We start from the raw sequence: 16464 nt of genomic DNA, 5'->3' as shown, positions 1-16464 counted from the left end.
GACAGAGACGATTAGTAACCATAGTATGTTAGTAAAACGTTATTTAGCTTGGGAGAGAGTTTTTGGTAGGCTACGTGGTTAACAAAAACAATACTGCAACAAAGCTGTTTTATTATGGTGTGTTTAAAACTGTATTTAGAACATGTAAAAAGAAATGTACAGAGGAACAAGTAGGCAAAAAAACTATTTACTAACAATGGCATAATGTAAAAATAATTTGGAAATATGTATTTAGTCCCCAAGAAGGAGTGTGAAGAAGTACAAGCTCATTAAATATCCCTCTAGTGGATATCAGATTATTGTCTTTACACTGAAAAGCATACAGTCAGCTTCCTTATCTTTGTTAAACCTCAACATGAAACTGTTTCTAGTCTAAATATCTAGTATTTATTACAAATTATATTTGTCTTACAGAAGATATAACTTTTTAGAAATCTAAATAAAATATTAATTCTAATTAATGTAAAGTAAAACCTTCTAATTTTATTCATCTTACAGACTATACACCTGTACATATAACATTTAACATAACTTTCAAATATATATGTAATATTTAACATTTATCTTAATGAACCTTAATCTGAATTGTTGGTGTTATCATTTATACGTATGTGTCACTTATGTCTAAGTACCCAAATTAACCATATATGATTACACTTTATTCTTTTTTTATGCATGTATACTTATTATGGCTTCCAGTATCTATTAGATTATTTTATTGGTTTTTAAATCTCTTAATGATCTTGGCCCTTCTTATTTATCAGATTTGCTTTTATCGTATGAGCCAGTGAGAGCCATCAGGTCTTTAGTGGACTTTTAATTGTACCAAAAATAAGAACAAAGACTCACGGTAAGGAAGCCTTTTATCATCACGGCCCACGCCCGTGGAACACCCGACCTGAAGATCTGAGGGCTGCACAGAGTATCAACATTTTTAAGAGCAAACTCAAGACCTACCTTTTTAGTCTTGCTTCAAACTGAATTTCATTCTTATAACAGTTTTATTTATTTATTATCTAGTTCATTTTAGTCACTTTTATTCTATATTTATGTACCTATTTATTTTATCTATTTTAAGTATAGCATCTTATTTTCTTTTAATGGTTTAATATTTTAGTGTTTTATTATCTTAGAAATGTATTTTGTTTTGGTGATTTTAATTTCCTGTGTTTTAACATCTTATTTTATCTCCAGTGTTTCCTCATTAAGATATCATGAGAGCGTTTACTCAGTTCGTTCAGCAACTTCTTTTTTATTCTATTATTATTGTTTTTATTACTATTGTTGCATATATTGTGTTCTTAACCTTAGGATTGTGGGGTGGGATCTTTTTCTTAATTTATTCTATATTAAGTTGTTTTTATGTACAGCACTTTGTGTTACTATGTCATTGTATGAAAAGCGCTTTATAAATAAAGTCTGATTTATTTATTATGCTTTATTATTTACACAAAATTGAAGACAATTTGAGAAAAATGCACAGTATAAGTTAAATAAACACCTGGTTGTTGTGAGACACTTGATAATGAAAATCGTGTCTTTAGAACTTCTATAAGGGTTCAGTTTTTTTGTTTTTCTTCATAGTTCATCTGATTTTTTTTGTAATTGTCACTGTTTTCTTTTTTCATATTTTATTTCAATCTTACCCATTGATCTGAATATTTTCTGGTTTATTTTTCTTAATTCTCAAATAAAATCATATTTGTTTGGTTCATATTCATTATATATTATATAGGCATATCCTGAAGGGATCTCTTGTAGTTCTTGTAAACTGTTGATGTTTTGTTGTGTTGAACGCAGCTTGAATCATAGACCGGAAGTTCGTGATAACTGAGGCGGAAGCTGGGAGTTCAACCGCGAGAAGAAAATCTAGGAATAGTTGAATCGAAGAGCGGATAAAAAACATTATTTAACCCGACAGAGGACGAAATGATGCAGCTTACAGATTCACCGAAGGACACTTTTCAGACGGAAATAACGATGGTATTTTTGTCGTTATCAGAAACTCTTCATGATCCTCTCTGTTGTGTTCACGGTCAGCATGTGTTGACATGTTAAGGTCCTTTTTTTATTGACGCTGCTCTTTTCATCTGGAGGAAAACTTTAAAGTTTAAGGCGTTTCCATGAAGGATGTATCCAGCAACAAAAAACATGGACACCATTTCCAGGTAATACCGTAATGACTGTATTACATGTATCACACTGTATTACAATGCGCAATGTAACGTTATATACCTTGTAATAAGCAAATAAGAAACCTGTACCCTGATAGACAGAGTAGGTGTAGGTTTGTTTTTGTGTTCAAACCTAACTAATGATTTAATACGTTTATAGAGGACCTACTGCCAGGGCCGGTGTGTTTCTGGAGACTTCAATGGGCACAAACGCCCCCCACCCCTCCCCTGTTGTAACATAATTTATTGCCTTTATTCCACTTAATTTCTGTTATTTAGTATAAGCTTTGAATATCATTAATATTTAGGAACAATTTTGGATTATCTGGTTATACATGTAGGAACCAACCAGGTAATACAGCAGGTCTCAGGTAAGGAATAAATTGCAGGCTTCTCTCACCCATTAGCACAGAAAGGGTCAGCAGTACTCACCCTCTAGCTAATTTAATATAAGCTAACGTAGGTGTTATTACCAAGCAGCAACCTCCGGTCTCAAAATATGAAGCCCATGCACAAGTGTGAAAAAACTACAATTCATCGAGCGACCGCAGAAACACCAGAAACCACATACACACTAGTTAAAAAAAGAGGATCTTTACAGCAGAAATAAACGTGTTTACAGACTGATTCAAAAAACAGCTTGGGTCTGAATAGTTATTTTCTCTATTGGCACACACTGTATAGGGTTTACTTCACTTATAATTTATTTATTCTGAAGTTATAAAGATTAGAGACTGCATAAACTGACTTGATGGACTTGACATCAGTGATGTCACTCGATAAGGCGGATTTAAACTTCTGCCTCTCTCCTACGCAGCAGGGGCTGACGCGGACATGAGCTCCACATACTTGTGTGTTGATGTGTCTGTGTCGCGCAGCAATTCTCCGCCGAAACGCTTGAGGGCAGTGTGGTCTCTCTAATAGCCGGTCGCCTGATTCCGGCCCTGCTACAATTTCTGTTTACTTTTCCACAGCGATTCAGAGCGTGTTATGTTAATCTACAGCTGATACATGTTGCTGTTTAGCTTACAGACATGATTACATGAAGAAGAATAGAGAGGAGGAGATGAAATACACGGCCGATGTGCGGCCAATGAGCGGGGATCCCGGAAGTGCTGTAAATGCAGGAAACACAATGCCGCCGAGTCGAACAATCACAGGGCTTGCGGTCCGTGTCGATGCTACTTGTAGTTACATTTTGGAGGAGGTGCACGTCAGCTATGTGCGTAGGCCTCTGCGTAGGTACGGGAGCTACGCAGACCCCCAGCGTAGGGTACGCCGTCGATTTGACGCAGAAGTATAAATAAGCCTTTAGTTTTTGAAACAGCTTTGAAGCCTTTCGTCGGTGTCGCCATATTGGAAATGCTGACTCATGCTAATTTAGTTGGCCTAGCTAGTTGCTAAAAGGCAGAGCTGAGGCGGGCCTTAAAGGCTGGTTTACACTTCTCAGTCAACCCTACACAGCAGTGGTTGACGCGGACGTGAGCTCTACAAACTTGTGCGTTGATGTGTCCGTGTTGAGAGGAATACTCCCCTGAAACGCTTGAGGGCAGTGTGGTTTCTTTGTTAGTCGTGCCGCCTGTTTCTGCCCCGCTACGTTTTCTGTTTACTTTTTCACAACGATTAAGAACGTATTGTGTTCATTAAGAGCTGATACATGTTGCTGTTTGTCATACAGACATGATTACAGGGAAGAATGGAGAGGACACGTTGGAGGAGATGAAATACACAGCCCATGTGCATGGTTCCCGGAAGTGCGGTAAATGCCGAGCTGACCAGTCACAGGGCTTGTGGTCCGCAGCGATTCGACGCGTAGTTACATTTTGGAGTTACATTATGTCTGACTGTCAGTTGAGTCGGCCATGCTGCTAATTATGCAAAACTCTTACGTTTAATATCTTCAAAATAAAAGTTGCTGCTCCTTTTTCAGTTTACTAGATTTTTCGGTTGTAGCTTCCAGTCTTTGTGTCTTTAACCTCTCGTGTCTTTTCAGCGCTGTTGTTGTTTTATCATGGTTTTCTCTCCATAAACAAACAGCTGACAGCTTTTTTTGCACTGATGTGTGTCTGTGTGTTTTTCCCCAGTGGGACTGGGATCACATACCAAGCCACACCTGCTGTCGGAGCCAATGGACAGATCATCATGCAGCTGATTCCTGTTCGAACTGTGAAAGAAAACGGTGACCTGGCTCTGATGATGGAGTCCGAATGTAACCCGACGCTAAAGAGGACGGCGACCGTGAGTTTTACCCCAAAACCGGTTGAGGTGGTCACCCCGGATCCTTGTGTCACACAGTTTGTCAGGACGCAGGTTTCACTCGGGAGTGTCTTACCTAATAAAGCAAATTTTAATCTTCATAACTCAAAAGACAAACCTTCACCTCAGAAACAGTCTCTGCTTGAAGAAGTGACTCTGATTGAAACACCTGCAGAGCTCTGTGACATGTCAGAAATGGACAAATCTTCACCCACCCTGACAGATCACAGCGTTGAGATCTCTCCTAATAAACAACTCCAGAGAGTCCCAGCCTCTGAGCTCCCTCCAACCATCAGGAAACATGTTCTCACTTCATCAGACGATCTGGTCTACGTTTCAACCACCCAGCCTGTGGATGATGATGTTATTCCAGTAGAATCTTCTGTTCAATCTTCACTGAAACAGCTCCCCAATAAAACTCCTTTACTTCCATCTGTTAGACCCAAACCAAGTCTGAAGTTCATCCCACACGCTCCACAAAGACCTAACAGCCCCATCAGGTGGATGATAGAGGAAGAGGAGGTCCTGGCGCCTCCTGTCCTGCCGTCTTCTGGTGTCGCTGACAAGATTCTCCAGAATTTGGCTGAGAGGGAAAGAGCTCATTGGTCACAAGATATCTTAAATAATACCGTGTCTGGAGACAGAGAGGAGGACGCCTTGGTCCTCTGCAACGGGGAAGTGTTCCAAAAGTGTAGTCCAACACTTCAAACCGGAACAAGTGACTCATCCACAAGGAGCTATGTATTCACCAAAACTACTTTACCCCCTCAAAAAACGCCTGCAGGGTTGTCTCAAAGTAGGAGGATCTACAGGTTCATCCTTCCACAAAGGTCAAATGACGTGATCGATCTTTGTGACGATGGCCATGCTCTGAGGAAGTATCGGCAAGCAACATCAGCAGTCACCGTCCCTGAGGAGGACAATGTGGTATTCATGTCCTACACTCCACCCGACTCAGGGTCTGGAGCAGCAGAGGACCTGATTCAAGAAGGGGTGAACATGAACCGTGTGAACTCGAGGGACACCCGAGAGGAGAAGTGCACGGGGATGGATTTAATAACAGGCAGCGTAGACGATGCCAGCACCTCTGACAGCAGCAGCATGTGCTCTGCTGTCGACATCAACACCTGGATCATTGAGGTGAGACACGTCTGTCCCTGTGAGACAGATTATATATGACTCTGCACATCCACTGACTTCTCTGTGCTCTGGTTCTTGAACATCAGCATTTGGATATTATTTAAAACCTGTTCTCACGCTCAGATTAAGAATGAGCTCACAGCATTAGGGCTCGTCTTCTTTACAGCGTTCATATTTTAATATATGATCTTTTCTGTTTGCAGAACTTTTATCATCCTGCACCAGTTTCTTTGCTGAAACCAGCATCCCAACATATCTCCGACCACCTCCTCCGACGGATGTTTGGGATCACAGCTGATGTTAAAATTATCCTGCAGAGGATTGATGAAGCTTCAACTGGGGCTCCTCCTGTAGTGCTTCATCACAGTAAGTCCACACTCACAGAGGTTCACTATCAGAAACCAACGAGCAAACCGCATGAAGAAGAAGAACCCAGTCGCCAAGAGAGTGAGGGCTGCTGTGAACTGTCTGTAGCCTCTGTGACTCCTTACAGACTCCTCAGACCTCCCACATGTTCACACTTTGAAACAGAAACTAAACCTCTCCCTTATTCTGAGACTAAGAATCCTTCAGATCAAAGTGACGCTGAAGAGGACATGTTGATGGGCTACATGGAGCCAATAGATGAGGATTTGTTCAGCATGGATGAGAGGCACAGCCCGCACAAACATGGTCTCAGAAAGAGGATCAGACGAACAAGGAAGCGCACCACTTGTCCATGTTGTGTCTCTGGCCCTCAACTTTTGGCTACGAAGCCGAGTTTAAAAACAAACTTACCAGAGAAGCTGGCGCCGCCGAAAAAAAAAGTTGATGCAAATAAAACCGCAAGAAAACGTGGGAGGCCGCCTGGAAAGATCAGCTCTTTGACAGCGAAGGGGAAAAAATCAGAGTCTGCAGAGAAGGGCGGAGCGTGGTCCACCTCTGTGGACGAGATCAGACGACTCAGAGAGCTCCTAAAAGAAAAGGAGAAAGCGTTAAAGCGTCTGAAGAAAAACTCCAGCTGAGATGAAATGTCACTAACATGAACATTTGAACACTAACATTTTAAAGCAAGCGTTTACTAGTGTAGTAGATTTATTTTAAGTATGACATTAGCTCTATCAATGTTTCAATGTGAAGAACTTGTTTCATGGCAACCTCTGACGACATTCGTCTTACCTCATTGCTGCTTTTTTTTCTGTTTGGTTTAATTTCTGACTGAAGCATCTCTTTATTATTCATAAACACCTGTGAATATTTTCTGTGGAAAATGTAAACAAAGCCCCTCAGGGTTGTGGTCTGTGAATCTTGAATGGCTCGGACGCGTTTTAGGGCTTTCATAATAACTACACAGAACAAATCAGTCCTCCTGATGATGGTTTCTTTTGTTTTTGTGTTTCATAAATAAGCACCAGCTTTACAAACAACAGTATTAATTGTCTTTATAAAGCACATTAGAGCAACTGATCCCAGCAGTCATGTCTGATTACATGATGTCATAAATCTGCATCTCAACTCAAAGACAACTGGGATTTTCATACTTAGGTCCTGGCATAACAAAAAAATCCCTCTCTCTGTCGCCCCCTGCTGGAACACATTTAACCTGCAGCACAGAATCCAGGAGTTTGGTTTCATAGCAATTTTAACTTACTCAACTACCCTGGTGCAGCTCTATGAAACACTGATCTGTTATTTAAAGACATAGAGGCCTTATAGTTCGAGGATAAGGGGCATGACATGCAACATGTGCATCATGTATGTGCACTTTAACATTTTTAGAAGACACGAGTGATAGAACATAAGACATGTACAGTATAACACTTAAATGACAGAGATATATACAGTATAAAACTGAAAATGAATTGTACATTTCATGTTCTCCTGAATCCAAAAGCAACTTCATAGGAATATTTTTACAGCTTTTACTCTGCAGGTGCAGTTACTGTAAAAAGTGACCTAATGTTGGTGTTGAGTCAGGTCCCCTGGAATTTACCCAATGTCATTATCACTAAAATATTGCCTTGTAAATATATAAAAATGTCCTTTTCTCAAAAATGTACCATTTGTTCTGTTTTTCTTCTTATGTAATGTTGAACATCAACCCCAAATATTTTAGTATATGTACACGGATTGTTATTTTTCAGGTGCACTGAAGTCATAAGAATATTCATTGTTAGTGAGTTAATGTTTTTAATATTTCAAGCCGAGTATATTTTCTGCAAAATGTTCCAGGAAACCTCTTTCACTTTATTAACAATACACAATTTATTATTTTACCAACGGCAGACATTATGCAAGTTATTATCTTCATAATGTAAAGCCCAAAATCGTCCTTTTAGCAGACTTACAGTTTGTAAACAACTTTTACTACATTTATTGTTAGCATCTCTGCCTGGTAAAAACTACTTTTCCTGCAAAAATACCAACTTTGAATGGTTAAAGCAGTAAAACATTACAATCTGAGCTTCTAAGAACCTCCAGAAAATCTCTCAGCAAGCATTAAACAACTCCTTACTTGTACGCATCTGTTTATAATAATAATAATAAAAAGTTTACCTTGCCAGAACAGAGGCCACAAAGTGCTTTACAGCAACATAAAAGTAGTTGAAATATATTATACATCTTAAATTTAGAGGATAAATCTTTATAGTTTAGTTAGTGGTTAAGCCATCATGATACCGCAATAAACCCTAGGTAAAAAATGTAATAAGAAATAATCTTAATGAAATACTATTCCCAGGTAGACAGAACAGGAATTATATTTTACACAAATTTGATGAAAAATCAACAAAAAAATTAAGAACGATGTATCTCATATTATACCACCAAAGCAAAAGATACACACTTTAAAATTATGAACAAAATGTATCCTTCTAAAGAATTACTCTGTGCACGCTCAAGTCGACGAACCATGTTTTCTTCTCATGCCAAACTGTAAAAACCCTCTGGACTGATACCCATGAATGGTTAAAAGTTCAAATTAAATCCATTCCAATTTCCTAAAATCATTGAAAATAATGAAAGGACCAAGAGCACTAAAGATATATGTTTACCTAAAATAGTTCCTCACTGAATTGTAAAATGATTCCCTCTCCTTACTCAACTTTTTTTTTATTTTATTATGTATTTTCTATAATTTTCTCATTTACCGGAACCCTGTAACCACTGTTGCAAAATTACAACATCAGTTTAAGATATTCTTTAAAAAAAAATCAACAAAGTTTTTTTTTTTAAAGACCGCATTTACATGGTCAATGGGTCCTATTGTTTCACCCTGCATTGCCATTGGGTGGTCAATGTGTTCATAGGTCCGGCAAGTGGGCCATGAACTCACACAACCTGCAGACTTTTCTTCAGACTCATCTCTTTATTTTATTGGACTGGATTTTCCATGATTCAAGTGAGTAAAATGTCTCAAATTTTTTTTTTTGATGATGATTACAATGTCTATAACATGATTATATTAAGTTATTGTGGAATTCATTCATCAAATGTGATTTTAAGCATGTTATGTCAATGTTGTAATTCTACAACCCTGGGTCAACGTGGTAGTCAAAATAGCAGTTGCACCTGACACATTCCATGGGGACACTGCACTTCTCACATGTTCACATATGGACAGATATGCTTTAAAAATAAAATTTATATGATGATTACTATTAATACAATCTATTAATGTGATTTCTGTTAAAATGTTGAGTTTAGACAATAATTGATTAAATTATTTTTGGTTGCCATATATGAAATTTTAGATGTGGCAGTATTTGAAACTGCATCCGTGTCTCATCAGTTACAAATAATTAACAGATTTTAAAAATGACATAATTTAACTGATCCTGGGCTTTGTTTTTTAGCCCAAATAGCTTCTTGTTGCATTACAGTAGGCAGAAACAGGTTCTGAATGTTTTGGGGGTTCCTTGTTGCATTGTTCAGGGAGAGGTGAGAATGTTCTGAGAATGTGGGGATGCAAAGTTTTTCCCTTTAAATATGATAAGTAGAGAGCCTAATAGGCCATCCACACACTTTTGTGTAAATTTGGTGGAATGTGAAAGTCAGATTAGGCTAGATGCCATCACAAATGGACACAGTGGTTTTGAGATGGATTCAGACACTGATACCAGTGCAAGAGGCAGATGAACATGCAAAGGGGACAAAGAAAATCTACAGCCCACTGACTGCCCAGCTGATGATTAAATGAACATTCAGCCCCAAACTACCAAACACAAATGCCCCGCGACCAGTATTATTGGCTGAAAAAGGATTTCATTAGTCCCAATACTGATTTCTCTGGTCCAGACATCACCAATAATGTAATTTCTCTCAATAAACCACTAGAGTATTTCAAGAAGTTTGTGTCCGATTATATAGAATAGATATACCAACACCCTACGCAGCAAGTGTGATGTTCGTCTTTGCTTTCAGAGGAAAAGAACTGTTTCTGGGACTTACGCTGCAAATGAACGAAGCTGAACACTGGGACACTCGGACTTTGAATGCTCAGAAGGGATTTAGTAAATTTTGTAAATACAGTATTATCTTGTTCTTTTTTTTAATTATTAAATGACTTCATAAAAAAATATGATTGTTTTATGATTATTATCCATGACATAAGCTGTTATGAAGCAACATTAGCACTCAACACTGCAAAGGAAACCTAAGTGGTTTAGTATATTTGTCCAAACAAGGTGAGTTTAAATACAGAAATTCTGCTCCCAACTAGGCCCAACGTTGCAATATTACAACATGTCCCTAAAAACTTACTAAAACATCAAAATTTTAAAAACCCTTTAATTTCTGTATCAGAATCCCCCTTCAAAAACATATGAGCGGTGAAACATTTTTTTTCTCATGTATTTCTATATCTGGGTCTTACAGGGTTAAATTACCAACTGAAGCTGTATTGTTTCTGTGTCCTTAATGATTGTTTGTGCATGATGCTCCTTCTGAATGTAACCATTGTTTGTTATTTACATCTCAAATAAAGATGAAAAAAAACCAAATAATAATAATCCTTTTTTTTTTATGTGTAGGCTACTCGTATTTTCGACATTGCTCAGGCAAGGCTTTTATTCTGAAGAGGACAGCCCGGAAGTCCGCTATAGGAAGTGAAACTGTAAGTAAGAAGTAAACACAAGCCGGGTGAGTGTGAGGAATAGACCGTAGGTGTGAGGTGTGTTAAGAGCTGAAGAGGAGTGTTTCCTTGAGGTATGAGCAATACAAAAACAAGCAAAAATAACTATCTCGGTTTTGATGTTGTAGTAGGTAGGTAGCATGTGGCTGATTTCTAGAGCTTTCAGGTCGAAAATCTGAGTCTTCATGTTTTAACCTATTTTATACAGTATATGGTTTTAACACGTTTCAGGGAATGGTTAAGTCTCTACCTGTACTATTTATTCAGTCTATGGTCTCTACACGTCAGGAGACTTTTTAAACGTTTTCTTTACAGGACCTGTGGATTAAGCTTTTTGTCGTGTTTCATAAATATGATACACTTCCTGGTAGTGCATTGTTAATCACGAGTTTAAATAAAGTTAACCAAAAAAAAAGGGTTGAAAAACTGGGCTAAAGGGAAATGTTAGTTACCGAGGCGACATCACGCTCTACTTAAATTTGTGTTTGATTAAAAGTTAAAAATATCGATCACAAAGAGTAAAACTTAATTTAGTGTTTGTTTTTTAAACACAAACTGTTGTCTACGGAGCATAGACTGTAAAAAACGGAGGAGCTAGCTCAACCTGCTCTGCGTTATTTTTTTTCCATTAACTTTATTGACCTCACCTTATGTACAATGACAAAACCAAGGATTACTTGACTTTAATGGGGTTTTTTTTGCAATTTACAATAATATTACCACATAGTATATAGAACATTTTACAAATATGAATGAGACAAAAAATAAAAAGTTTCATACTAAGATTAATTAAATAGCGAGTGGCCAAAGGGTTAGACTAATTAATAATCATATATTTGTGTAAATATTGATTTTTCCATCACATTTAAGTGTTTTCAAGCATGTGGGGTTCCAATGTTTCATTTTACATATTGTGTAGTATCATGAGTTAATTCTTAGTGCAGTCAACGATGGGTTGGATCAATCAATCAATCAATCAAGCTTTATTTACATAGCAACTTTCATACTATCAAATGCATTTCAAAGTGTTTTACAGCATACAGCGATTGAAAACAAGAAAGAAGCAGGAATAAAATAAAAGCAAGACATATTATAAAAGAAAAAATGATTTTAAAATAGAGGCTAATACACACCAACAGTAAAATATGTGTAATTAAAATCATTTATAGCATCATTAACATTAAGAATATAAATGGGTTTTTTTTTAAAAAGGGTAAGGATAAGAGTTGAAGATAAAATAAAGGCTAGAAATCACAATACAATTGAGTAGAGAAATATAAATCAGCTAGTTAAAATTTATAAAATAATAAAAACACATTGAAATCAATATAAACATTAAAGTAATAACATTGTTAAGCCCTACATAGAAGCCAGGCTGAATAAATAGGTTTTTAGTGTACGTCTAAACAAGTCTCAATATCTCCAGCAGCTCCTCGCAGCTCCTCTGGCAGGCTCTTCTATAGTTTGGGAGCGTAGTAGCTGAAAGGAGCCGGAGGATCAGAGAGGCCTCCCTGGTTTATACGCTAAAAGCATCTCTGAGATGTAGTCTGGTGCGAGGCCATGCAGTGACTTCAAATCTAGTAAAATAATTTAAAAATCAATACGAAAAGAAACAGGCAGCCAGTGTTAAGACTTAAAAAAATAAGGCTTAATGTGTGCTCTCCTTCTGGTCCTCATTACAGCTGATGTTTATGTATAAAATGTTTAGCTGCAATGATGATATAATTAACAAGGAACTTCATGTTTGTTTTGCTAGGAGAATTCAGCTTCTGAAAATAGTGTGGGAAAAGAAAAATTAATTCAGTTTGAAAAAATACAGAAGTATGTTGTGTTCATTAGAGAATACAATCTGCTCTGTTTTCTGAAATAACAAGTTCATTTATGTGTCCATGTGAAAAAAAGTTAATCTAATGTGCTCCTGAGAAAACAGTGATGAGAACAATCGTTATTCTCTTGAGTACAGAAGGAACCATCAGAGGTCAGTACCTGTTCTGACCATGAGGTGATGGCACAGGACGAATAACAACAAACCAGCTCTGCAGTTTCATCACTGATTCGATTAAAGCTCTCCATAGAAGTTTTGTTCTGACTATGAATTCTAAAGGTAGTACGTTTGTAATGGTGGAGAAAATAATCCTCATAACAGAAATCTGTGTGAAAAACTGCAATACAAAAGATTGTCTTAACTTACAAAGTAATTGTAGCAACAGCTGTTAAATTTAGCAGACTAAAAATAAGACATATTGAGACTCAAATGTTAGTTCAGAATATCAAACTCCTGCTGAGAGAAAACACTGAAAAAGACAGCAGACAGCAGGTTCTTCAGCTCGCTCTATAAGTACATACTGAAATCGGATGTGTAGCCTGTCTTCTCACTGATAAACTCTGACTCGGTTCACAGGAATATAAACACAACATGGATTTCCTTGGCAGACATGAAATCTACATCCCAGTGGATGCTGAAGTTAAAAGCATCTCTCTTCGGAGTTTACCAAAATCAGTCCTGACACGAATGGGCCTCCCTCTGTCTGACTCTGACGCCTCCAAGAAGCTCACAGACTCTCCTAATGGGATATGGATCAGCCCTGCAGTCCTTCGAGCTAAAGGCCAGAAGCCGGCCTCCAGCACAGGAAGCACATTGTTAGAAAATACGTCCTCAACGATAGCCAGAGAGTTTCGGGAATCACCAGGACCTTTCAAAATGTCTTTTGTCTCCTCCAACCGAGCGGCTCACAAGGTGTTGTACGACACCTTAAATCGAGGAGAACGTCTCTGCAGACACTTCCTCTACCTCCCCCTTACCCCTGGGCTCAGTGCCGCAGAACTACCAAGTAGCTGTCGTCATCTACCAGGGACGCATTTACCTGTCAATCAGGAAACCTAGGCGAAGCCAGCAGCAAAGAGAGGCATTTGATGCACCGCCAGCCTCCAAGTCTGCCACTCCTTCAGCATCAGGCACATCAGCAAAGAGCCTGAAGAAGGTAACATGGCATTTCAGCTCTGAAGTCACTCCCACAGGTGTTATAAAACTTGAAGTAGGTGTTTGATTTATATATTTCTAAATTTGTGTTCCTCTCGCAGCGCGCAGCCCCCCAGGCTCCACCCAAACCTGCGGGCAAACAACCTAAGAGGAAGAGACTGCGCATCCCTTTGCCCCCAGGATCCTTGAAACTGAGCCTCACCAAGAAAAACTCCACCCCGAATCAGGTCAGTATAATAACAATAAGACATTAAATAATATGGGATTGTTCCTGATGTAGAGATAACAATGGTGGAGATGAAGTGAGTTAATTGACTAAACAAAGTTGTTTACATCTACTACCTGGATGTAAACAAGTACAAGCACTTACAAACTTAAGGCTTTGATAGGTTAAATGAACTTTAGATGAAGAAACTGTTTTTTTCTTTCAGAAGCCGCTAATCGGCAACAGGCCGGAGAGGACTCCAACCCAAAGTAAAGAAACACAAAGTGAAAAGAAGAAGGATGTAACGCACAACAGAAGGGAAGGATCTTCCTCTCAGGCTGCACCTTTTGTCCCCACATCAGCTGACGGAGCTCACAAAGTGGACGACCAGAGTCAAAGTCATGTTACTGCTGAACAGACTGCAGAGGAGGCAGCAGGCTGGGTGCAGGAGGAGACAAACACAAGCAGTGAGAGACAGAGCACAGGAGAAGGAGAGGCTGCAGCTACCAGTAACATTCACACCAATGTACAGACAGACAGCAGAGACCATGGCAGCGCCGGTCAGAGCTGGACCAGGAGAGAGTCTCAGAGTGGGTCCTCCTCCCTACAGCAGGAGTGTGACTTTAAGGAGCTGGAACAGGAGGAGAAGATTGCTCAGATCAAAGCCAAACTCCGAACGCAGGAAGCAGCTCTGAAAAACATGCCCAACTGACCCCAGAGACTTTACAGTCTGACAGTTTTTGCTCCAGGTCCTCTCCTTTTTGTCTTCCTTCAGAACAGCATTTTGTTGTTTCCATGAGAATGCATTTTATTCTATTTCTTGTCTCTTCTATCAACCCCAACCCAAACAGCTGATCTGTGCACTGCTTGTGCAGGAGTAAAGGCAGGTAAGACTTGATACGGAGGGATGGAGCTGTCTGGTTTCAGGTTGAAAGGTGAAAAAATGACAAAACCAAAGCGTGCAGTCACACTTCTTTGGTACAGGACTATTCTTTTATCTCTTAAAGTTTGTGTTTTTTGTGACTGTCTGCAGCAGCTTCCTTGCTTGTCTTCGTCTCTGACTGTTACCTCGATGAGCGAATCATTGAACCACACATAGGAAAGAAAACTCAAACTGTTCCTTTAGTTTAGGAAGAACTAGAAAGATGCAAATAATTGGACAAGGAACTATTTTTAAATGAAATCCTTTATTTGTACCGACTGCCTGATGTGGTGACCTGGTTCCAAAAAAAAGTACGCCCCCAAACTGACTGTTGCTTTAAAACCAACAGGAGACTGTTTATGTCTGAACTAATTTGGCTTGCGCGACATATCCAGGCTGAAGTTCTTAATATTCATGTAGCATCTCCTCTCTGTGTCGCTGCAGAAAAATAAAATCCAGTCTGTTGTCGTCTTTGTAGACGCTCCCTGGACTCTCGAGTCACGGCAGTCTGTGCTGAGCAGCATGTGTAAGTTTTAAAGTGCAGAGGACGGCTCACACTGATGATATCTAACTAAAGTTGAAAGTTACGATGAGTTACTGATACCAGAAGGCTGGACCCGGTATCTGTGAGCTGCAACAGGAATTCACCTGAATCAAAAACGTTCAACATGAAACATTTTCCTCCAGGTCCCTTCAGCTGCTCTGCTCATTTGCCCAAGTGCCATGTCATTTATTATTTACATATGCAATATGAACTCTTTAGGCCACGTGTTTGATGGCTTATGATTTGAAAAGTGACTCAATTTGATACGTTTCTCTTTCTGCAAATATGTCTGGAATAAAGAAACAAGAGCGTCACTTTTACTTTGATGTGGTTTGTTTGAAAAGTCTACTTTTTGAGGAGGGGAGGGATAAAAGGTGGATAGCTAAGAGACAAACTGCTGCAGTAACTCTACATTTGAAAGAGTTTTTTTGCATGTTGGGATCAAATTAGAGAAATAAATTCACTATCTCACATCCTGTTAATGAACTAACTGACATGAATGAAATCATTGCAGTGCTATCAGAAGAGAAGAAGAGTAACCTGCTGCCTGCACGAAAATGTGAAGTTTCGGGCATCTTGTTAAAAGTTACACTTTAGAACAGATATCATAATTAACTGAACACATCAGCACCACACCATCAGAAGAAACAGGATTCTAAAACAGTCGGTTCTGAAGAGGAGCAGGCGAATGGGCCCCCTTCAGCTGTTGAGTGTTACTGGCTGTTCTACTTAAATCACCCCCTACGTCATATCAGATTAACCACAGCCTGTAATTAAGACCCCTCCCTCGTGAGATACTAGCTTTGTGTAAGTTTACAAGTTCAACGTGTAGTTTATTCTTGTACATTATCACTTTTTTCTCTAAGGACTTTGTTTCCTTAAAAAGTATGATTGTTTTCTTAATCAAATCTTTTTCATCCCTAATCCTCCATCGTTCAAGACAGACCCACAATTTCACCAAAATATGAGTTAAAGCTCCTGTGAGGATCTTTGTGTGGATTCTGTGATTCCGCCCCCCTGTGGACAAAGTGTAACCTCCTTTCTCTTTGCAGATTTTGTCCTGTACATGTAGAAGTAGGACTGGGCAATAATTCGATAACAATAATTATGGTGATGTAACTTTTCTCAATTTA

The 16464-nt window shown here is 38.7% G+C and overlaps 1 protein-coding gene across 1 annotated transcript; it reads left to right on the top strand.

Annotated features, from left to right (window-relative positions):
- The first annotated feature begins 1792 nt into the window (after window positions 1–1792).
- On the top strand, window positions 1793–15651 carry lrif1 (ligand dependent nuclear receptor interacting factor 1). The gene is made up of 7 exons (XM_034696781.1): window positions 1793–2168; window positions 4259–5570; window positions 5774–6569; window positions 10580–10662; window positions 13446–13661; window positions 13762–13887; window positions 14092–15651. The coding sequence occupies exons 1-7, from the start codon at window positions 2131–2133 to the stop codon at window positions 14575–14577; spliced, it is 3057 nt and encodes a 1018-aa protein (XP_034552672.1). The 5' UTR covers window positions 1793–2130; the 3' UTR covers window positions 14578–15651.
- Window positions 15652–16464: the final 813 nt, after the last annotated feature.

Source organism: Notolabrus celidotus, chromosome 11 (genome assembly GCF_009762535.1).
Source record: "Notolabrus celidotus isolate fNotCel1 chromosome 11, fNotCel1.pri, whole genome shotgun sequence".
Classification (NCBI taxonomy): domain Eukaryota; kingdom Metazoa; phylum Chordata; class Actinopteri; order Labriformes; family Labridae; genus Notolabrus; species Notolabrus celidotus.
The sequence above is the reverse complement of the archived record's forward strand: the minus strand, read 5'-3'. Positions and strand labels throughout refer to the sequence as shown.